At 46.6% G+C, this 24054-nt stretch overlaps 1 protein-coding gene across 1 annotated transcript in view; it reads right to left on the bottom strand.

Moving 5' to 3' along the window:
* Nucleotides 1-24054, bottom strand: part of COPG2 (COPI coat complex subunit gamma 2) — a 135816-nt gene that overhangs the window by 65981 nt on the left and 45781 nt on the right. Inside the window, exons 6-9 of the mRNA XM_062199635.1 lie at nucleotides 12569-12644; nucleotides 11157-11249; nucleotides 10159-10245; nucleotides 8236-8393 (exon numbers count right to left, since the gene is read on the bottom strand). Coding sequence (XP_062055619.1) covers nucleotides 8236-8393; nucleotides 10159-10245; nucleotides 11157-11249; nucleotides 12569-12644 — 414 coding nt within the window. The remainder of the gene's footprint in view (nucleotides 1-8235; nucleotides 8394-10158; nucleotides 10246-11156; nucleotides 11250-12568; nucleotides 12645-24054) is intronic.

Below are 24054 nucleotides of genomic sequence, written 5' to 3'. Positions count from 1 at the left end.
TGGCTTTCTGGCAAGTGATTCAAAATACTCGAGGTGAGAGACTCATTTGGCAGCATGGTCAGTCATTGTGGAAACTGAGAGACCTGCTTGTGGAAAACCGTCCTCAAGACCCATGAATGAAAAATCTGGAGGATGTGATTGCCCAGGTTAAAACACATTGGTTTTATTACTGGCATTGGTGAGAATCTCCCAGGAAGGGGCAAAGTCGATGGAAGGGAAAACTATATAGATACACAGACATACCAATATAAACCAGGAGCTGAGAAATGCTCTTAGGGAAGGATAAGGGAGGAATATTTTCTCTAGCGTACATTCACACTCTTATAAAGCTACTATAATAAAGCAGTATGCTGTTAGCTTGGGCACATGAACAGAAAGCAATGGAAAACAGGAGCCCAGAAACAGACTAATGCACAGAAAGACTCCACATTCATTGCTAAGGTGATAGTGCATATCATTGGATAAGACACACTTCAATAAATGGTACTGAAAGTACTGAGTAGTCACATGGAAAAAAAATCAAATGGATACCTTATATCATATCCAAGTAAAAAATTAGGTACATTATGAAACCAAAACATGAAAATCGAAACTATAATGTTTATAGAAAATAGTACAGAGGTTAATTTTGTGAACTTGAGGCAAGTAACAACTTGGCTCTGCCATTTTCCCATTAATATTCCTATTGCTTACTTTAGATTTCTTTTGTACTTCTACCAGGGGATCTTCTGCCTTGTTATTCTTTCATAATGATGGCTGTGTTTTTGTGTTTCTGTGTGTAGCACATCTATACACATCTTTTGTAGGGCTGGGCGAGTGGCAACAAATTCTTACAGTTTCTGTTTGTTATGGAAGGTCTTTATTTCATTTTCATTCATAAATGAGAGCTTGCAGGGTACAGTATTCTGGGTTGACAATATATACATACATACATACATATATATATATATATATATATTTTGTTGAGTCTAATTGAGATCTGTTGAGTCTAATTGGAGATCTTCTGAAAGTAATCTTATGTTTCTCTTGTGCACACTTCAGAATCTTTTCTTTATGTTTTACTGTGGAGATTGACTACAATGTGAAGTGGTGAAGATCTTTTCTGGTCATGTCTGTTAGGAGTTCTATGTGTTTACTGGGATGCCCCTTTATTTCTCCAAATTGGGGAAGTTTTCTGTAATCATTTCACTAAATAGGCCTGCTGGCCCATTCTCTGTTTCCACACTTTCAGAAACTCGTAAGACAAGTATGTTGGGTTGTTTGATAGTATCTTATAAATATCCAACACTTATTTTAAGTTTTCCATTTTCTTGTTTTTTTTTTTTTTAATTTTTTTTGGTCTGACTGTAAGTTTTCCAAAGATTTATCTTCTAGATTGGATATTCTTTCTTCTGCCTCACTGAGTCTGCTGTAGAGGCTTTCCACTGCATTTTTTATTTGATCTACTGAATTCTTTATTTCTAATATTTCATTTTGATTTCTGTTTAAAATCTCAATTCCATGGGAAAAATTTTCACTCATGTCACATATGCTTTTCTTTACTTTGTCGATTTGCTTCTGATTGCTTTTGAGTAATCCTATGATTAACTTTCTGAATACCATTTCCAGCATTTCATCTGTCTCTTCATCTTCACATTCTAACATTGAAATTTTATTGTGTTACTTTGCTGGGTGGGGGGCTCATGGTGTCTTCCTTATTCTTGTTTCTTGAATTTCTGCATTTATTTTTAGGCATTTATGGAGTTAATTTTTGTTGTCTCCCTCCCTCCCTCCCCCCCCCCCCCCGCCCCGTGGCTTTTATTTCTGAGCTGTGTCTCTGTGGCTTAGTGGAATGTCTGTGCTTTCAGTGAATACCAAGTGGTGTGTGGTAGGTATGTCCAGGGAGGTCTGTCAGGGCTCCAGGTGGAGCAAATATCCAAGGTGACATCCAAGTTGGTGCTGGTAGCTCTCTTCTTATCAACAGAAGGGGGGTATGGTCGTTTATGTCTGCTGGTGTGATCACTCCATGACCTCCTCTTCTTCAAGCTGAGCAATGCCCTGGTGTTAGTCCCCAGTGTGTTCAGCACTCATCTATGTGAATGATCTGTGCAGGCCTCCCTGTGAGCACAGTTCCAGCTGCAATGAGCTGTCCTGGCAACCAAGGAGTTGTGAGTGTGGCTCTGCACCCAGAGCTTGCCCAGAAACCCCAGCTACACCCTGCCCTTTCTCACATAGTCACAGTGTTTCCATGGTCTCAACACACAGGGTTCCCACAGTCAAGAAGTGCAAGAGAGTCCACTCCATCCTACTGGCCTGTCTCACCCACAGAGAGACTGAGAGGTTCTCAGAGCCACTGCCCATGTGTGTTTTGCTTGGGCAGGTTGAGGCAGATCCCCTCAGCCAGACTCAAAGTCTGTGGGGAATATGGATTTTTCCCTCTGGTAAAATCCCCGGATCCTAGGCCTGCACAATACCCGCTGTTCACAGTCATAGTTCTTTCACAATTATGCTGGGCGGGTACAAGAGTCCCCATGGGCAGCACTTCCCTTCAGTGGGGATGGCTCCCCGTCCCCACGCACTGCCAGGTAGCACAGTGGGGCTGGTGTTGTTGCCCTGATGACAAGGTGGGTCAGACCCCACCAGTTGACTCGAACTGCTGTGGCTGCCGCTGCCAACAGTCCCCACTACCCGCTGAGTGCACACAGAAGAGCTGGTGCAGCTGCTACCTGTTTATGTGCAGAATGGTGCCAGCCTTCTCGCAGCTAGCCACAGGGCGCTGGTGTGGAAAGAAGTAGAGAGACAGACGCACCACTTTTTCCCCGCTCTGGGTGAGCAGTCACCAGCTCCCCTGAGCATTGCTGGCCAGACTCAAACACGGTGCAGTCTCCTAGGCTCTCCCTCCAGCTGTAACAGTGGTGTGGGCCAGGGCAGTCTGACCTCACCTTGCTCGCCAGAGTGGGCTGCTGGGTCCTTTGTTATGTCTGTGCTCCATGCTTGTTGCTGGGCATCGGCAGGTCCAATCAGGCCTAGGCCATTTCCACTACTTTAACAAGATCTTCCACTGCAGTTTTCCCTGCAACTTCTCCCTCACACGCGCCCTCTCCACTCTGTCCTCAGCTTCTCCCTCACAGGCGCCCTCTCCACTCTGTCCTCAGCTTCTCCCTCACACGCGCCCTCTCCACTGTCCTCAGCTTCTCCCTCACACACGCCCTCTCCACTCTGTCCTCAGCTTCTCCCTCACACGCGCCCTCTCCACTCTGTCCTCAGCTTCTCCCTCACACACACCCTCTCCACTCTGTCCTCAGCTTCTCCCTCACACGTGCCCTCTCCACTCTGTCCTCAGCTTCTCCCTCACCGTGCACCCTCTCCACCCTGTCCTCAGCTTCTCCCTCACACACCCTCTGCACTCTGTCCTCAGCCTCTCCCTCACACACACCCTCTCCACTCTGTCCTCAGCTTCTCCCTCACCGTGCACCCTCTCCACTCTGTCCTCAGCGTCTCCCTCACACGCGCCCTCTCCACTCTGTCCTCAGCTTCTCCCTCACCGTGCACCCTCTCCACTCTGTCCTCAGCTTCTCCCTCACACGCGCCCTCTCCACTCTGTCCTCACCTTCTCCCTCACACGCGCCCTCTCCACTCTGTCCTCAGCTTCTCCCTCACAGGAGCCCTCTCCACTCTGTCCTCAGCTTCTCCCTCACAGGCGCCCTCTCCACTCTGTCCTCAGCTTCTCCCTCACAGGCGCCCTCTCCACTCTGTCCTCAGCTTCTCCCTCACAGGCGCCCTCTCCACTCTGTCCTCAGCTTCTCCCTCACACACACCCTCTCCACTGTCCTCAGCTTCTCCCTCACACACGCCCTCTCCACTCTGTCCTCACCTTCTCCCTCACAGGAGCCCTCTCCACTCTGTCCTCAGCTTCTCCCTCAGAGAGCACCCTCTCCACTGTCCTCAGCTTCTCCCTCACACACGCCCTCTCCACTCTGTCCTCAGCTTCTCCCTCACAGGCGCCCTCTCCACTCTGTCCTCAGCTTCTCCCTCACAGGCGCCCTCTCCACTCTGTCCTCAGCTTCTCCCTCACACGCGCCCTCTCCACTGTCCTCAGCTTCTCCCTCACACACGCCCTCTCCACTCTGTCCTCACCTTCTCCCTCACAGGAGCCCTCTCCACTCTGTCCTCAGCTTCTCCCTCAGAGAGCACCCTCTCCACTCTGTCCTCAGCTTCTCCCTCACACACACCCTCTCCACTCTGTCCTCACCTTCTCCCTCACAGGAGCCCTCTCCACTCTGTCCTCACCTTCTCCCTCAGAGAGCACCCTCTCCACTCTGTCCTCAGCTTCTCCCTCACAGGAGCCCTCTCCACTCTGTCCTCAGCTTCTCCCTCACAGGCGCCCTCTCCACTCTGTCCTCAGCTTCTCCCTCACACGCGCCCTCTCCACTCTGTCCTGAGCTTCTCCCTCACAGGCGCCCTCTCCACTCTGTCCTCAGCTTCTCCCTCACACACGCCCTCTCCACTCTGTCCTCAGCTTCTCCCTCACACGCGCCCTCTCCACTCTGTCCTCAGCTTCTCCCTCACCGTGCGCCCTCTCCACTCTGTCCTCAGCTTCTCCCTCACAGGCGCCCTCTCCACCCTGTCCTCAGCTTCTCCCTCACACACACCCTCTGCACTCTGTCCTCAGCTTCTCCCTCACAGGCGCCCTCTCCACTCTGTCCTCAGCTTCTCCCTCACAGGCGCCCTCTCCACTCTGTCCTCAGCTTCTCCCTCACAGGCGCCCTCTCCACTCTGTCCTCAGCTTCTCCCTCACTGTGCACCCTCTCCACTCTGTCCTCAGCTTCTCCCTCACACGCGCCCTCTCCACTCTGTCCTCAGCTTCTCCCTCAGAGAGCACCCTCTCCACTCTGTCCTCAGCTTCTCCCTCACCGTGCACCCTCTCCACTCTTTCCTAAGCTTCTCCCTCAGAATGCCCCCGGCACACACAGGACTCAGGGGAGTCTCTTGGCTGCTCACTGGAAGGATGAGGAGGAGGGTAGTCGGCCTATAGGGGCACAGACCCATCTGGGGCTAAAAGCCTGAAACCTACAACCACAAGGAGATGAACTGGACCAACAATGTAAATGGCACTGGAAGTAGATTCTTCCCCAAAGTTCTAGTGAGCAATGGCACACTACCAACACCCTGACTTTAGTTCCACAGGACCAATAGTGAAATTCTAACCTAGAGTACTATGAGATAAGGTCATTATTATAAGCTGTCATATTTGTGAAAATGTATTGTACAGCATTAAAAACACACACAGGTGTTGGTACCTGCGGGTGAAGTGCATGAAGCTGTGGACCTGCCTTTGGAATCAGGTAGTGGGTGGAAGCTGGAAGCCTCCTGAGGAACATGACAGGTACAGCCACACTGCTCTCAACAGGCTGTTACTAGAATCTGGTCTTTAAGGACACTTCTGGTGGGGCTTCGAAGACTGCCTGTAAAGCCTGGACCTCCAGGACACGCTGCAGTGAGGGCTCGGAAGGCAGAGAAGAACGAGTTCCCATGAGCTGGAGTGAGGGGGATCTGCGCTACGTACTTGTGTTCCACACTTGGGTGGAAAGCAAAGCTCACGAACAATGAGCTCGGATACTTACCTGAGGAGGCTGTAAAGATGAAAGTGTGCCCGAGTAGCATCCTGCTGCACACAGGAAGATGTAAGACGAGCAGACCCTCACACAGACAGTAGTTCTGCCTGTGCCCACCTTCCCTTCCTGACAGCCTACCCTGTGGACTCTGGACCTGCTTAGCCAGCCTCAATATGCATACACCAGGGCTAGTGCTGTGGCGTAGCGGCTAAAGCTGTTGCCTGCAGTGCCGGCATCCCATATGGACACCAGTTTGAGTCCCGGCTCCTCCTCTTCCGATCCAGCTCTCTGCTATGGCCTGGGAAAGCAGTGGAGGATGGCCCAAGTGCTTGAGTCCCTGCACCCACATGCAAGACCTAGAAGTTGTTCCTGGCTCCTAGCTTTGGACTGGCCCAGCTCTGGCCACTGCGGCCAATTGGGGAGAGAACCAACGGAAGGAAGACCTCTGTCTCTGCCTTTCCTCTTTCTGTAACTCTGACTTTGAAGTAAAATAAAGAAATTTTTTTAAAAAAAGATATTGCATACACTAATTCCTTGTAACAAATTTCTTCATATATTTTCATCATCTGAGTTCTCCTTCTCAGGTTGGATTCTGAGTATTTCCAAGCTCTAAGATTTCTATATGGTTCTTTTTCATGGTTTCTATTTTCCCCGTTCACTTATGGTAATTATTTTCCATTAAAGCCTTGGATTTTTTTTTTTTTTTTTTTTGGACAGGCAGAGTTAGACAGTGAGAGAGAGAGCGAGCGAGAGAAAGGTCTTCCTTCTCTTGGTTCACCCCCCAATGGCCGCTGTGGCCGGTGCACCACGCTGACCCAAAGCCAGGAGCCAGGTGCTTCTCCTGGTCTCCCATGCGGGTGCAGGGCCCAAGCACTTGGGCCATCCTCCACTGCACTCCCAGGCCATAGCAGAGAGCTGGCCTGGAAGAGGGGAAACCGGGACAGAATCCGGCGCCCTGACTGGGACTAGAACTCGGTATGCCGGCGCCACAGGCAGAGGATTAGCCTATTGTGCCGTGGCGCCGGCCGGACAGATTTCTAATCGATGTTTTAATGTTTTTGTTGGTTAGAAAGGGCATTTGGCCTAATGTTGACCTGCCAATTAGGACGCCCACGGCAGGGACCTGGGTTGAGTTCCAGCTCCCAATGCCAGCACTCTGCTAAAAGAGAGCAGAGAGGCAGTGGTGATGGATTAAGCGGTTAGGTCCCTGTCACCCACAAGGGAGACCTCAACAGGGCTCCTGGCTTCCAGCATCAGCCTGAGTGGACTCTAGCCATTGCAGGCATCTGGGGAGCAAAACACCAAACAGGAGCTCTTTCTGTCTCTTTGCCTCGCAAGTAAAAATAAAAATCGAAAGATTTTTGAAAAACAATCATTTTTCTGCTCATTCCAATGTCTGGGTCATGATTGTTTTTTCTTGTTGACAACTGGTCACATTTGTCAAGTTCTTTACACTTCAAGTAATTTCTTACTGTCTATTAGGCACTGTGAATGAAAGACCACAGACTGTAAAACTCACGACGTTTCTTTAGCAGGCCACCTAGCTGGGCTCCAAGCCCAACATCTGTGCTCCCCACCCCCATGCGGGATGTGGCAGCCAAATGCCCCAATCAGCTCTTTCAGCCTGCAGCGCCTGCTTCCTGCTCGCTTTCCTGGAGCCCTAATGCTCTCTCAGCAGTGCTCTGATTTTTTTGTTTTGTTTTTTTTTTTTTTTTTTTTGACAGGCAGAGTGGACAGTGAGACAGACAGAGATAGAGAAAGGTCTTCCTTTTTCCATTGGTTCACCCCCCAATGGCCGCTACAGCCGGCGTGCTGCAGCCGGCGCACCGCGCTGATCCGAAGCCAGGAGCCAGGTGCTTTTCCTGGTCTCCCATGCAGGTGCAGGACCCAGGGTCTTGGGCCATCCTCCACTGCCCTCCCGGGCCACAGCAGAGAGCTGGACAGGAATAGGAGCAACTGGGACAAAATCTGGCACCCCTACTGGGACTAGAACCCAGAGTGCTGGCACCGCAGGCAGAGGATTAGCCTAGTGAGCCGCAGCGCTGGCCAGTGCTCTGGTATTGAATAGTTTCAGAGTCTAGAGATCATTCTGTGAGTTACACTTCAGCTTTCCAGGTCACACAGAAATCTCTGTACAAGTTCAGCAATGAGCTTTGTGGGCTCCGGAAGGGGGTCTTTGTTCCCAGCCTCCTACACCTCAACAATCTCTCCTGTTTCCACCCCTGCCTCGGCTCTCCAAAGGCTGGTAAAGTACACTTGATAAGGTCACATGTACCTCAGACATATAGGACCATCTCGGGAAAACCACTAAATGCAGTACTTCAACATTCGTGTTTATAAAATAACAGATAAACAACATGACTTGTCATGTCCCATCCAGCCTTCATCTTTAACAATTTGCACACACTATCGTATATATCAGTTTGATGTATTATTAGTAATCATAATCTAGTAAGCACCTATATGAGGATGCACATAAAGGTAAATGAAATTCTGTTACTAGGAATCTTTTTTTAGGGGGAAAACATCAAACTCATCCATAAAGTCAGCACTGCTCAGAAACTCTTCTTAAGAGAAGTGAGCTCTGAGATGCATGAACGTGCAAGCGGAAAATAACTCAGGTCTAGGGCAGAACACTTACCCATCCTCGGTCTCTTTAAGTAAGCGACTGGCAATTCGGATCAGCATGCAGTAAGCAAACTGTGACTTGAGGCCAGATTTAGTAAACTTATTCAGCATCTTGGAAACAGCAAGACGATCATTCTTTCTAAGGTGATACAGGACTCCCAGGGCGTGGTACTACAGAACAAGAGAAAACGCAGCACACAGATTAGAAAAAAGACAAAACACAGAAAAATAGAAATCACATGGCTACATTAAAAAAAGATTGCTTAATAAAAAGATACCAAATCACATGTACAATAACAAAATATCTTTTTCATACTAAACACCAGCATGACTAAAAGGTAAGTGTTTCCAGTTTACTTCAGAAGTTATACATTCAGATAGAACAGGTACACCGGAGCAGACACACAACCTGAAGATGACCCTGGCCGGTGCAACATCGGCCCACACATCCCTAGCATAAGGGCTCTCAGTACCAAGTTTTTCCCAGTCTCTTTCAATGGCTTTCAATCATCTGTGGCCATGTTAGTGGTCCAATGATTAATCTTCTAAAGCAGACTAAACAAGTACCATTTTCACGATGTTTTGCATGAACAAAACACCCAGTTATTAGGTGGTGAATGTTTCCCGAGGTAAATCAGTATTCTCGCTTCCACATAATTGACTATGCTGACACAAGAAGTTTTCCACATTGAATGGGCGTAAGTAAGTGCACTTTTGAATACATACGGAGTACTGTACATAAAATTGTCAGTTAAGAATTTAATCTTGCTCATTTTAATAAGGAATAGCCTAATAAATATCAAAAAGATATCTTTTTGACAAAATGGTTTTAAAGTTTCACAAAAATAAATCCTGTTCTTTATTTTTATGTCTGTAATCAAGGCCTAAAAAACCTGGAATTAACACCCTTCTACACAAAATTTATTTTTCTTTTTTTTCTTTTTTTTTTTTTTTTGACAGGCAGAGTGGATAGAGAGAGAGATAGAGAGAAAGGTCTTCCTTTTGCCGTTGGTTCACCCTCCAATGGCCGCCGCGGTAGTGCGCTGCGGCCGGCGCACCGCGCTGTTCCGATGGCAGGAGCCAGGTGCTTCTCCTGGTCTCCCATGGGGTGCAGGGCCCAAGCACTTGGGCCATCCTCCACTGCACTCCCTGGCCACAGCAGAGAGCTGGCCTGGAAGAGGGGCAACCGGGACAGGATCAGTGCCCCGACCGGGACTAGAACCCGGTGTGCCGGCGCCGCAAGGCGGAAGATTAGCCTAGTGAGCCGCGGCGCCGGCCAAAATTTATTTTTCAAATAAAAGACTGCAGTGCCATGTGAAGGACCTTGGGAATGAGCCTCTAATCTATTACTGCATCTAAGAATGTGTCCTGAACCTACCCCTCCCTACGGTGTAATCTAGCTCCTTCCAAACTCTTTTTTCTCTTCCTAAAGATTTATTTATTTGAAAGGCCAAGTGACATAGAGAAAAGGAGAGACAGGGAGAGGAAAAGATCTTCCATCTGCTGGTTCACTCCCCAAATGGCTACAACAGCTGGGAGCTGGGCCAGACTAAAGCCAGGAGCCAGGGGCTCCATCCAGGTCTCCCATGTGGGCGGCAGCAGCCTCAGTACTTAGGGCATCTTCTGCTGCTATTCCAGGTGCAGCAGCAGGGCAGTGGATCAGAAATGTGAGCAGAGAGGACTTGAACCAACGCTACGATATGGGAAGCTGGTGACATGCATGGTGGCTTAGGTCCTGAGCCACAACTCTGGCCCCAGCGAGAGTCCTGACAGGGGTAGTGAGACACTCACTTGACCACAGGCACAATTAGGCTGCCGAACATGCCAAAGAATGTGCCTTTAGATAGCACTCATCTGGAGGAACCCACACACTGCCCCTAAAATACAGGCCTAAAAGAAAGCTGATCCTGAGACAAGCTAATGAGGGTGACAGTACCTGGACCATAATGTTGTCACTTGATGCAGCTTCCTGGGCTTCATTGATCCAGCGCTTCACCACGTCATAGCTTATCTTCATCATGTGCTGATAAACACAGGACGGGGGAAATGGCAACAGATAAGAGAAACATGAGTTAGCTTTCTTGGAAAATCAACAGAAATATTCCAAAAGAAAGGAAATTTTGTATCTTTGTAGTCTATATGAAGTCCCATTCCTGGGGCAACTGCTAAACCAGAAAACTTTCCCCAGTACCCCTTTGCAAACGTGAGCACAAGTATGCATGGATTTCAACTTTTTTGTGCCAAAATAAACTTTTCATTTCATTTTTCCACAAATGTTTTGAAGTCCCCTTACATATACCCCCTGCTGTAAAACTCAAACAATTCTATTCCAGCATCAGGATCTTCTCTGATTCAGATACCCTGATGCAATCCCACATTGGTAACTGATTTTAATCAAATACAACCGATAGTTTTAACTGAATAACTTTTGTTTTGTTGAAAAACAGAAAAACCTATTACTAAAACAAAGACTGCTTCCCAGGAGAAAAACCCAGAAGTGCTACAGGAGACTTTGATTAAAGACACAGATTCCTAGGGGACCAAGGGAAGCGGAGGGCAAAGACAAGAGAAAAGAGAGGACAGACACAAGCGCAGTCATCAAGGAAGATCTTAAAACAGAACGACCCTTGGCTTGTCCCCATCCCCTGTGGCCCTTACCCACCCTTCCCCGCCCCGACACACACACACACACACACACACCCATTCATTTATGTAAAATATAGCGTTCAGATTCCCAAAACCCTTTAAATCTATGAAAAGTTCACGCTTTTAGCAGCCCGTTTTAATTGTTCAGTGCTCCTAGAGATTGAATATACTTGGATAAACACAAGCGTGTGTTAAGTGTTTCATTTATAAAAGAGCCACAGTGATACTTTGTTTTGCAACTAGAAACTGTACCACCTATAAAAATGAGAGTGCTAACTGCTCACTTACTAAGGAAGACACCAATGCTGAACTGGATACACTGGACACTTTATCCACAATGGCCTGCTTCATGTATCTTTCAATGGCTTGCAACATCGTTCCCTAATACATTCAAAAAGAAAAAAGGTCTTGAAGCAAAACATTTTCATAAAAAATTACTACTTCAACATCATTTACAAAAACCAGCCATATATTTGCTTCATGCAGACATTTAGATGAAAAGGATTACCATATAATACCGTAATGATATCCCAGGGGACAGCACCCAGGCAACTATGCAGAAGTTTCAAGAAACAACATTTATCACTGAACTTAAAGAAGAATCCATGTAACAGTGAAGTACACTGTACCTGTCTGAGGGAATTCACAGGGGGAGGCTGACTCTCTCAGGGATGTTACAAAGAAATTCCCGCACAGGGAGGGAGGCTACTTTTGAAACCCTGAAGCCACCTCTCCACGTTTATGTATGGAACCAGAGAATCATATGAATTAATAATGCAAACCCTGATTACTTCAGATAACACGCTACAACAGTGCACCCTCAACATGGGATCCTCTGGAAACTAAAGCTCTCTTAACTTTAACTGGGAAAAAGCTTAGCACTGGGAAAGCAGTGGCAGATAAAGATGAGTAAATAAACCATGATCAATATTCAGATAAAAAGAAAGGTTCTTTGGCTGATACTGGCAGGGTTAAGTTTTACACTGCCAAGTTAATGCTAAACACAACTAAAACAAAACAGGAGAGCAAAAAAGATTACATCACTTCTATTATTCCTTCTAGGATCCAGATTTACAACTTGATCCTACCACCCTTCAAAACCTGAGGGTTGCAGACCTACACATAAACTATAGCCAGGCCTGAAATCAGTTACCATTCAAACTGTTCGGCAATGCCTGGCTGGCTCTTCATCTCAACCTTTCCTATTCAGAGTTCTTAGACAAGCACAGTCTGATACTTCGTGATCTCGTCCCTCCAGATACAACAGACCGGACCCAGGTTAACAACCTGGCACAGAGCCGGCTGGCCACAACTACCAGCTTATCTGAACAAGTGGGCTGAGGGCTGGTACAGGATGGATCACCACAGTGAATGTCTGAGTTCCTTAGAGTTGCCCTGTTTCCTGCTCTCCTGTCTAGCTCTAAGAATATCTAAAATTCTGAGAGATCTGTGTCCCACAATACAGGTGTTTTCTTTAATCCATTTCAAAAGGGTTTTCTGAACACAACGGCTCAAGGGGGCAAAAATGGAAAACAGAATAATATAAATAAAGGAAAAAACAATCTGAAGAAAAAAAAAAGCTGGAGTCACAAAAGCCTTTCTGGTAGTCATTTCTCTTATAGTGAAGATTCAAAAAATCTGACTACAAGATCTTTCTAACCAGTGTTCCTTCATATAAGTGATGCGAACAGAGAACTTACATCAGTGATTCTGCAGAGAGCTCTGATGGCTGGACCCCGGTACACATCTTCCTTTCCAGTCATGTCTTTAGTCAGACTAAGGAAAATCAAATCAGGTAACATGAGAGCAAAACAAAACCTCCTAGCTGACTGTCAGTTGTCCTTCTAAGTATCTTAATGCTGCTGATTCAACAGACATTTATGGAGCATATTCTGTGTGTAAGTGCTAAAACTATTAGGTAGAAGACTCTGCTAAATCTTACAGAGTGATGAGCAAAACAATGTTCTTTGCCCTCATGGAGCTTATACTCTAGTGAGAACAGGAGAGACAATCTCACAAAAACACCTAATTCATAATTTTAGACACTAATAATTAACATAAAGAACACAGAGGAGGCTAGCGCCGCGGCTCACTAGGCTAATCCTCTGCCTTGCAGCGCCGGCACACCGGGTTCTAGTCCCAGTCGGGGCGCCGGATTCTGTCCCGGTTGCCCCTCTTCCAGGCCAGCTCTCTGCTGTAGCCCGGGAGTGCAGTGGAGGATGGCCCAAGTGCTTGGGCCCTGCACCCCATGGGAGACCAGGAGAAGCACCTGGCTCCTGCCATCGGATCAGCGTGGTGCTCTGGCTGCAGTGGCCATTGGAGGGTGAACCAACGGCAAAGGAAGACCTTTCTCTCTGTCTCTCCCTCTCACTGTCCACTCTGCCTGTCAAAAAAAATTTTAAAAATTAAAAAAAAACAAAACAAACAAACAAAAAAAGAACACAGAGGAAGCCCCAGGCTAAATCCCCTAAGATCCAAAAGCCCATCAGTCCAGACGCTATTTTAAATGAAATTAACAAAATTATGAACTCAGAGCTATTTCTCACTCACAGGCATAGCTCTCTAAAACGACAGTCATTAACACTCCAAACCTTTCTGCTTAGCTTCAGAAACACAGAGGAGCTTGACTGCACCACACAGCTCCATCTCTACGCCTGAGCTTTTGGCCTTTTACCCTCTCTTGCCTTGTCCTCTAGGCATTGATGCTACAATCAATTCCCCCTTCCTCAACCTCTCCTGTGTGATCCAACTCATGCCAATACGACACCAGCAGGATAGAACAACTCAAAGTCCTTCAATTTCTTTCCCTTTTCATTATAAAAATAAATCACTCATATAACGGTAATTTTCAAAATATGCAAAGAGCTATAAAGTCTTGAGTTTCCCTTCACTCAACCAACCAACCTTCAGTGATGCTCAACGAGAGCTAACTGTGGAGTTTCCCATTAGAATTGTTCACAACTACCGGGGCTTGTTAAAGCACATGCCAGTGGCTCTTCACTCCCTCTGACATCCTCCTTTTTAATTTAATAGAACTTGAGAATCTTTCTATAGTAGCATTTTAAAAACCTTCCAGATAAGTGTCCATATTTTCAAATATCTGGATATATAAAAATACCTTTTTAATAGTAGCATAGATTTTCATTGTTCAGATATAATTTTTAACCAGTCTTTTTCACAAATATTTACATTTTTTTCAATTAGATTAAAAAAAAAAAAAACCCAGAGGCTTCTGTTAGCCGAGTTTGGAAGAGTAGCATCATCCATGTATAATATAATGACAGGGATGCTTTATAACATAAAAAATTTAAAAAGTCAGTAAGTTCAGGCAGTTTAAAAAAGAAACTTCTTTTAACTTTTTATTTATTTATTTATCTATCTATTTACTTATTTATTTATTTTAAAGGCAGAATTAGAGAGGAGAGGCGGAGAGAAAGAGAACAAGAGAGAGACAGAGAGACTGGGAGATTGAGAGATCTTCCATCTGCTGGTTCACTCCCCAAATGGCTGCAATGGCAGGGACTGGGCCAGACCAAAGTCAAGAGCTAGGAGTTTTGTTTTGTTTTGTTTTGTTTTTTGACAGGCAGAGTGGACAGTGAGAGAGAGACAGAGAGAAAGGTCTTCCTTTTGCCGTTGGTTCACCCTCCAACGGCCGCCGCGGTAGGCGCGCTGTGGCTGGCGCACCACGCTGATCCGATGGCAGGAGCCAGGTGCTTCTCCTGGTCTCCCATGGGGTGCAGGGCCCAAGCACTTGGGCCATCCTCCACTGCACTCCCTGGCCACAGCAGAGAGCTGGCCTGGAAGAGGGGCAACCGGGACAGGATCGGTGCCCCGACCGGGACTAGAATCCGGTGTGCCGGCGCCGCAAGGCGGAGGATTAGCCTAGTGAGCCACGGCGCCGGCCTAAGAGCTAGGAGTTTTATCTGGTCTTACACTTGGGGGCCAGGGGCCCAAGCACTTGGGCCATCTTCCATTGCTTTCCCAGGCACATTAGCAGAGAACTGGATAGGAAGTGGAGCAGCCGGGACTCGAATTGGTATCACAGGTGACTTAACTCACTGACCACAATGCCCACCCCTTTTCCACACCTCCTTTAATGTCCCTCAATTTTTTTTAAGTTTCATTCAGATGGGTCCTATCCATGCCTTATGGTTACTTTTCAGTATTCAATCACTTTTTTTTTTTTTTGGACAGGCAGAGTTAGACAGTGAGAGAGAGAGAGAGAGAAAGGTCTTCCTTCCGTTGATTCACCCTACAAATGGCGCTATGGCCGGCGCACTGCATTGATCCGAAGCCAGAAGCCAGGTGCTTCCTCCTGGTCTCCCATGCGGGTGCAGGGCCCAAACACTTGGGCCATCTTCCACTGCCCTCCCGGGCCACAGCAGAGAGCTAGACTGGAAGAGGAGCAACCGGGACAGGATCCGGTGCCCTGACCGGGACTAGAACCCAGAATACTGGCACTGCAGGCAGAGGATTAGCCTAGTGAGCGCAGTGCCGGCCAAGTATTCAATCACTTTTGTGTGCTATCATAAATCAGATCTTTTCTTTCATTACATACATTAAAAGTGTCTGAGTGCAGGAAAATCACTCACTGAATCTTCACAAAATCCCTGAGAAGGGGCTAGTGTAAGGAGGCTTCAAAAGTTCATAGAAATTTTGCATGATCTCAAATTCCACTTTCCACGAGTTTTTAAAGCTCCCTGCATTATCCATATTTTATAGATGAGGAAATCATCTGGTGTATTATAAAACTACATTAAATACTAATTTTCACACCTCCTTTTCAACATATTCTTACTTCTTTCTACCATGTAATTACATTAGCTAATACTTGCAGAACAGTGCTAATACTGTGTATTTTATTTTGTACTTAACTTAATGAGAATGCTTTCAATAAACTGTAATGAGGGTGTCAGGTAGAGGAAACTTTTAATTCTGTCAAAGTTCTACACACCACCTTCTGTTTCTCAGAAGTTTTAAAAAGAACAGGGCTGGGCACTGGTGCAGTGGTTACACCATCACTTGACACCCACGGCCCACATCAGAGTACCTGGCTGCCTGTCTTGCCTGCTTCAGGTCTAGCTTCTACTAACGTGCACTTTGTGAGGCAGCAGGGATGGCTCAAACAGCTGGGTCCCTGACATCCATGTAAGAAACCCAGACTGAGTTCCAGGCATCTGGCTTCAACCAGGACTAGCCCCAGCTGTTGAGGGCATTTGGGGAGTGAACCAGTGGATGGAAGATTGCTTTCTGTCGCTCTTTTAAATTAATTAAAATAATTTTTAAAAATAATGATACCAGTGTTTGGGAGAGAACATCACTGTGGTAACTGCAGCAGCATTTTAATGCATCCAAGAAAAATGGACAAAGACTTTTTTTTTTGAAAGATTTATTTATTTATTTGAAAGGCAGAGCTACAGAGAGGCAGAGGCAGAGAGAAAAACAGAGAAGTCTCCCATCTGCTGGCTCACTGCCCAAATGGCCACCATGGCCAGAGCTGGGCCAATCTGAAGCCAGGATCCAGGAGCTTCCTCCGGGTCTGCCACATGGGTGCAGGAGCCTAAGGATTTGGGCCACTGTCTACTGCTATCCCAGGCCATAGCAGAGAGCTGGATCAGAAATGGAGCAGCCCTCACCCCTAAGCCACAGCGCTGGCCCTGGCCAGACTCTTGTTACAAACCCCTGTGCAGATCTTCATCAGTGTTTCCAAGCTTCGCTGTGGTGCTGCTGTCTCCTCAGCAGGTGGTGGTACAGGAAAGATGTTACATGCAGGTGCTGCAGGGCAGCATTGAAACTGCAGAAGTAAAAAAGTTGTAATGTTGGGGCCAGCGCTGTGGCGCAGCGGGTTAACGCCCTGGCCTGAGCTGCTGGCATCCCATATGGGCACGGTTCAAGACCCGGCTGCTCATTTCCAATCCAGCTCTGCTGTGGCCTGGGAAAGCAGTGGTAAATGGCCCAAGTCCTGGGGCCCCCGTACCCATGTGGGAGACCTGGAAGAAGACCCTGGCTCCTGGCTTTGGATCCGCACAGCTCTGACCATGGCAGCCAACTGGGGAGTGAACCATTGGATGGAAGACCTCTCTCTCTGTCTTTGCCTCTCTCTCTCTCTGCTTCTCCTCTCTCTGTGTAACTCTTTCAAATAAATAAATAAATCTTTATAAAAAAGTTATAATATTTATCACTTCGATGAGTTTATTTTTAGGGAAGATTTTTCTCCCTTAAAATTGTTTCTGGAATGGCAAAATTGTTTCCATTATTAAAAATTGAGGTTGTAAAAAAAATAATTCAAGGTGAGAAGTTTGTATTGTGGCTCAGGAGTTTAGGCCGCCACCTGTGACGCTGGCATCCCACATAGGTGCCGGTTCAAGTCCAGGCTATTCCACTTCCAATCCAGCTCTCTGCTATGGCCTGGGAAAGCCGTGGAAGATGGCCCAGGTGCTTGAGCCCCTGCACCCATGTGGGAGACCCAGAAGAAGCTCCTGGCTCCTGGCTTCAGCCTGGCCCAGCCCCAGTCATGGCGACCATCTGGGGAGTTAACTAGGAGATAGAAAAGATCTCTCTGTGTGTGCCTCTCCCTTTCTCTATGTAACTCTTTCAATTAAATAAATAAATCCTTAAAAAACAACTGAAATTTAATTTTGACAGATTTTTTTGTATGTAAAATCATGTGGCTTTTGCCTTTGATCTATTAAATAGGAGAAAGTATATGAGAAAAATTCCTCCTATTAAATAACCCATGGAATGAACACTAATTATTGTGATGAATTCTATTTGTGAAAATTTTTATAAAGACTGTTCTATCAGAAATTACATGTAAATTTTTCTGTAGTTTTCTCTACAATACTATTTTTCTTTTTCTTTTTTTTTTTTTTTTTTTTTTTTTTTTTTTTTTGACAGGCAGAGTGGACAGTGAGAGAGAGAGACAGAGAGAAAGGTCTTCCTTTTGCCGTTGGTTCACCCTCCAATGGCCGCCGCGGTAGCGCGCTGCAGCCGGCGCACCGCGCTGATCCGATGGCAGGAGCCAGATGCTTCTCCTGGTCTCCCATGGGGTGCAGGACCCAAGGACTTGGGCCATCCTCCGCTGCACTCCCTAGCCACAGCAGAGAGCTGGCCTGGAAGAGGGGCAACCGGGACAGGATCGGTGCCCCGACCGGGACTAGAACCCGGTGTGCCGGCGCCGCAAGGCGGAGGATTAGCCTGTTGAGCCACGGCGCCGGCCTCTTTTTTTTTTTGACAGGCAGAGTGGACAGTGAGAGAGAGACAGAGAGAAAGGTCTTCCTTTTGCCATTGGTTCACCCTCCAATGGCCGCCGCGGTAGTGCGCTGCGGCCGGCGCACCGCGCTGATCCGATGGCAGGAGCCAGGTGCTTCTCCTGGTCTCCCATGGGGTGCAGGGCCCAAGCACTTGGGCCATCCTCCACTGCACTCCCTGGCCACAGCAGAGAGCTGGCCTGGAAGAGGGGCAACCGGGACAGAATCTGGAGCCCCGACCAGGACTAGAACCCGGTGTGCCGGCGCCGCAAGGCGGAGGATTAGCCTGTTGAGCCACGGCGCCGGCCTCAATACTATTTTTCAAGAAAACATTTACACAGAGTCAGTTTTTTCTACAGATATGGTCTACTTAGTTTCCTAACTTTTCTACAGTTTTGATAACTGATATTTTTATAGAAAATCACTTCAAACATTTTTTGAATTTGTTCGCATCAAGGTTTACAAAACATTCTCAGAGTAACTACATGAATTTTCTCCATATCTGTCATTATTTCTCCTTTGTTCTAATTTCATGCAAGATTTGTTTTCTCTATATTAGTTTTTTTTAAAAAAGCTTTGTTCTTTAGTAATCTTATTTTTTCTATCTTAAATTGTATTAATTTGTGCTTTATTATTCTGTCCCTTCTGCTTTCCCTGGACTTACTTTATAATTCTAACTTTATAAATAGAATACTAAATTCATTTGTTTTTATTATTTTCTCTTTTTTAACATTCATTTTATTTATTTGATAGGTAGAGTTGGGAGAGGCAGGGGAGAGAGATGTCTTCCATCCACTGCTTCACTCCCCAAACGGCCACCATGGCCAGGGCTGGACCAGGCTGAAGCCATCAGTCAGGAGCTTCTTCCCAGTCTCCCACATGGGTGCCAAGGCCCAAGAACTTGGGCCATCCCCTGCTGCTTTCCCAAGCCCATCAGCAGGGAGCTGGATTGGAAATGGAGCAGCCAAGACTTCAAACTGTGCCCATCTGGGATGCCCATGTAGCATAGGCAGTGGCTTTACACGCTGTGCCATAGCACTGGCCCCTGCTTTTATTATTTTTTTATTATTATTTTTAGTATTTTCTAACTGCAGCAGATTCTGTAAGTTGGAACACTGAAGACACATTATAACCAGCCTAACATTGTTCACTTTCCTTTCTTAGCTATAAAAGTAAGACTCAAAATTCCTAGAACCTCAGTAGCTGGGATACACACAAATGACCCAGGGTCTTCCATGCAGATCCAAATGAGACTCGCTTGGATACAAAGTAGTCAGTGTGCAAGAAAATAAGGTCTTGAGACAAGGACAACTGTGTTTTCAGGTATGACTGTGGTGGAACTTTGGACATGTAGTCTTGAGCTTATCAAGTGGTGGTCGCAGCAATTTTGTGTTGCTAAAAAAAAAAAGTTCTGTAGCATCTTCCCCAGATGTGCTTTTTCTGGTTCTGTAGGCAGCAGGCTTGGTTGGCTGGATTGCTAGGAGGATCTATGAACTAGATTTTATTGTCAGCAACACAGAACCCTGACCAATGCAATCCTTTGGCAATTTAAATGCTAATGGGTATTAATGCTAACGACTACTCCTCTGAATACAGCTTTAGTTCAAATCATAGACATCTTTTTTTTTTTAAAGATTTATTTTTCGGGGCCAGCGCTATGGCGCAGCGGGTTAATGCCCTGGCCTGAAGTGCCCAGATCCCATGTGGGTGCCGGTTTGAATCCTGGCTGCTCCACTTCTAATCCAGTTCTCTGCTATGGCCTGGGAAAGCAGTAGAAGATGGATCAAATCCTTGGGCCCCTGCACCCACGTAGGAGAAGCTCCTGGTTCCTGGCTTCAGATTGGCACAGCTCCGTCTGTTGCAGCCATCTGGGGAGTGAACCATCGGATGGAAGACCTCTCTCTCTTTCTTTCTCTCTTTCTCTCTCTCTCTGCCTCTCCTCTCTCTGTGTAACTCTGACTTTCAAATAAATAAAAATTATTTCAAATAAAAAAAACTTTTTTTTCAAATAAATAAAAAAGATGTATTTCAAATAAATAAAAAAGATTTCAAAAAATAAAAAATATTTATTTTATTTATTTGAAAGTCAGAGTTACACAGAAAAAGGAGAGGCAGAGAGAGAGAGAGAGGTCTTCCATTCGATGGTCCACTCCCCAATTGGCCACAACAGCCAGAGCTGCGCCAATCCGAAGCCAGGAGCCAGGAGCCACCTCCAGGTCTCCCACGTGGGTGCAGGGGCCCAAGGACTTGGGCCATCCTCCACTGCTTTCCCAGGTCATAGCAGAGAGCTGGATTGGAAGTTGAGCAGCCGGGACACGAACTGGTGCCCATATGGGATGCCAGCACTGCAGACAGTGGTTTTACCTGCTATGCCACAGCACCAGCCCCCAAATCATAGACTTCTTTAATCATAGTATTTTATAAATAGTTGGCAATTTTCATTTTCATTTTATTTTAACCTACAAATTGAGCTTTTTCCTTTTCCCATTTTGATATATCTAGATATTATTCACTAACTTTTCAAAATAAATTGAGGGGTCGGCACTGTGGCGTAGAGGGTACCTGCAGTGCTAACATCCCATGTGGATGCCAGTTCAAGTCCTAGCTGTTCTACTTGTGATCCAGCTCTCTGCTTTGACCTGGGAAAGCAGTAATGAATGGCCCAAGTCCTTGGGCCCCTGCCCCCATGTGGAGACTCCTGGGTCCTGGCTTTGGATCGGCACAGCTCTGGCCATTGCAGCCATTTGGGGAGTGAACCAGCGGATGGAAGACCTCTCTCTCTGCCTCTGCCTCTCTGTAGCTCTGCCTTTAAAATAAATAAATAAATACATTTTTTTGACTACTGTTAATTAGAATTTTTAATTTTATTTTTCAAGCAAAACTTGTAAGTACTACGGTACCTGAATCCTTTCAAGTGTGAAAGACTGCTTGTCGTCCCTGTACCTGACCGACAACCTGTTCAGCTATTCAACTACTGAATCTCATTCTTTTTCTTGTTTGTTTTTTTGAATGAATATTTTGGTGTTTTTTTTTTTTTTTTGGTGTTTTTTAAAAGGTATTTTCATTTTATTTGAAAGGCTGGTGCACGTACACACACACACACACACATACACACAGCTCTTTCCAACCACTGGTTTACTATTCAAATGCTCCCAACAGGTGGGGAGTCCACCAAGGAGTCCAGAATGCAATGGAGGTGTCCCATGTGGATGACAGGAATCCAACTACGTGAGCCATCATCTGTTGCCTCTCGGGGAATGCTTTAGCAGGAAGCAGGAATCATAAGCTACAGAACTCAAACCCAGACACTCCAGTAAGGAATGGGGGTGTCCCAGCAGCACCTACCCTGCTGCACCAAATGACCACCTTTCATTCTTTCCTTAAAATTTTGCAGACACTGTCCCTATTCTTCCTTTTTTTTTTTTTTTTAAGATTTATTTATTTGAAAGGCAGAGTTAGAGAGAGGCAGAGAGAGAGAGAGGTCTTCCACCCGGTGGTTCACTCCCAGATAGTCTCAATGGCCGGAGCTGAGCTGATCCGAAGCCAGGAACCAGGAGCTTCTTCCCAGTCTTCAACATGGGTACAGGACCCAAGCACTTGGGCCATCTCCTACTGCTTTCCCAGGCCATAGCGGAGAGCTGGATCAGAAGTGGAGCAGCCAGGACTCGAACTGGCACCCACATGGGATGCTGGCACTGCAGGCGGCAGCTTTACCCACTCTGCCACAGCACTGGCTCCCCTATTCTTTTTTGACACTGAAAACTGCCATGAATCGCTGAAGCTGGACTTAGTTTTTTTCCCACTGTGAGATGATTAGTTTTTCTCTCCACAGTAGAAATTCACCAGGATTCATATTGCTGTTGGTCATTCTGTTACAATTTTTATTTGAGTACAATATCATACTTTAATATATACATTTCTTTCTTCACATATCAGGAAATTTCTTCTCTTACCTCAATGTTCTCTTTACCGACACACGGAGTTTCTGTTTCAACAACGTCAAATGGTTTGCAATCTCATCTCTATTACATGACTCTAATATTTTCCTTTCTGTTCTGTACTTCAATATCTCCTGCACGTCAGGTACTGTTCTGGACCCTTCAGATACATTAGTGAGAAAGACAGCGATTCTTGCCCTGTATAAGCGAATCTTCTGATACAGGACAGCCTAGCCAATGTTTCAGGCCTTGCAGGCTAAATGACTAACTCACAACTACTCAGTTCTGCTCTATCAGCAGGAGAGCAGCCACCCACGGTACACCTCAGACCCACAGATCCGGACAGGTGCTGGAGGGTCACTCCCAAGACTCAAAACCTAAGGGGGCTGGCGCCACGGCTCAATAGGCTAATCCTCTGTCTGTGGCACTGGCACCCCAGGTTCTAGTCCCGGTTGGGGCACCAGATCCTGTCCCGGTTGCCCCTCTTCCAGGCCAGCTCTCTGCTGTGGCCCGGGAGTGCAGTGCAGGATGGCCCAAGTGCTTGGGCCCTGCACCCTCATGGGAGACCAGGAGAAGCACCTGGCTCCTGCCTTCGGATTCGCGTGAAGCGCCGGCCACGGCGGCCATTGGAGGGTGAACTAATGGCAAAGGAAGACCTTTCTCTCTGTCTCTCTCTCACTGTCCACTCTGTCAAAAAAAAAAAAAAAAAAAAAAACACCTAAGGGAGTGGGGCTGGCTGGTGCTGTGGTGTAGCGGCTAAAGCTACCACCTGCAGTGCCGGCATCCCATGTGGGCGCCAGTTCAAGTCCCAGCTGCTCCACTTCTGATCCAGCTCTCTGCTATGGCCTGGGAAAGCAGTAGAAGATGGCCCAAGCGCTTGGGCCCCTGCACCTATGTGGGAGACCCAGAGGAAGGTCCTGGCTCCTGGCTTCAAATCGGCACAGCTCTGGCTGTTGTGGCCATCTGGGGAGTGAATCAGCAGATGGACAGCCTCTCTCTCTTTCTCTGGCTCTCCCTCTCTGTGTAACTCTGACTTTCAAATAAATAAATAAATCTTAAAAAGAACAAAACGAAGGGAGCTTGCCTGACTGCATTTCACACCGGCCTGACCCTGATGACTCCTGCCTTTCATTTCCTCCCGCTAGTCTCTCCCTGTCCCTGCAGTGGACTTGGGGTGGACAGGTTCACAGATGGAGAGGAATTCTCCAGGAGGACTCACACCCCAAAACTCAGCATTCAGGATTTAGATGATGAGATCTGGGACTTTAGGCCTAGAATATTTAATGGGATTTTAGACTTTAAATTGATGTGATGTAAAAGTGAATGTATTTGGCACGTAGGATGGATCTTTGAGGATCGGAGGTAACAGTTCCCAAATGTATTGGGGCTTTACTCTCTGGAATCTATACATAAATTTACCTTATGTAGCAAAAGGTACTTTGCAGATGTGATTAAGTTAAAGATCTTGAGTTCAGGAGATTCCATTGTATTATCTGGGTGGTCCTGAATTTTATAACAGTGTCTTTATAGGCCAAGACAGGGAGATTTGACACCAGAAACAGGAGCGGGGCTTGAAAGGGAGCAGGAGTTAGGGTTTGGGGAGTGCAAGTACAGGTTCTGAAGGAAGGCAGCATTCATCCAAGCGAGCGCATCTCCCACAGAAGTCTCCAGAAGTTAGAAAAGGCAGGGAAACAGACTCTCCCCCAGAGCTCTCGGAAGGAATCAACTCTACCCACATTTCCCAATTCAGCCCAGTGAAATGACTTTAGACTTCTAACCTCCCGAACTGTACACAGGGGTGAAGAATGTCTGGCCCTGCCAAGGCAACCGCAGGCAGGACTCAAAATGCAATGTATCTATAGCAGGCTAATTTTTAAGTTGGCAATTTTGGACAGCCTGCAAATGATGTTACAAATATCCAACAGCCCTTGGCAGAAAAAGCTTCCAAGCTGTGCTATTTTAAGCCACCACATTCATTGCTTAAGTTACCAAGTATGT

The sequence above is a fragment of the Lepus europaeus genome, chromosome 1 (assembly GCF_033115175.1).
Source record: "Lepus europaeus isolate LE1 chromosome 1, mLepTim1.pri, whole genome shotgun sequence".
In the NCBI taxonomy this organism is placed as follows: domain Eukaryota; kingdom Metazoa; phylum Chordata; class Mammalia; order Lagomorpha; family Leporidae; genus Lepus; species Lepus europaeus.
Note: the sequence above shows the minus strand (reverse complement) of the source record. Positions and strands in the feature narration are given on the sequence as shown.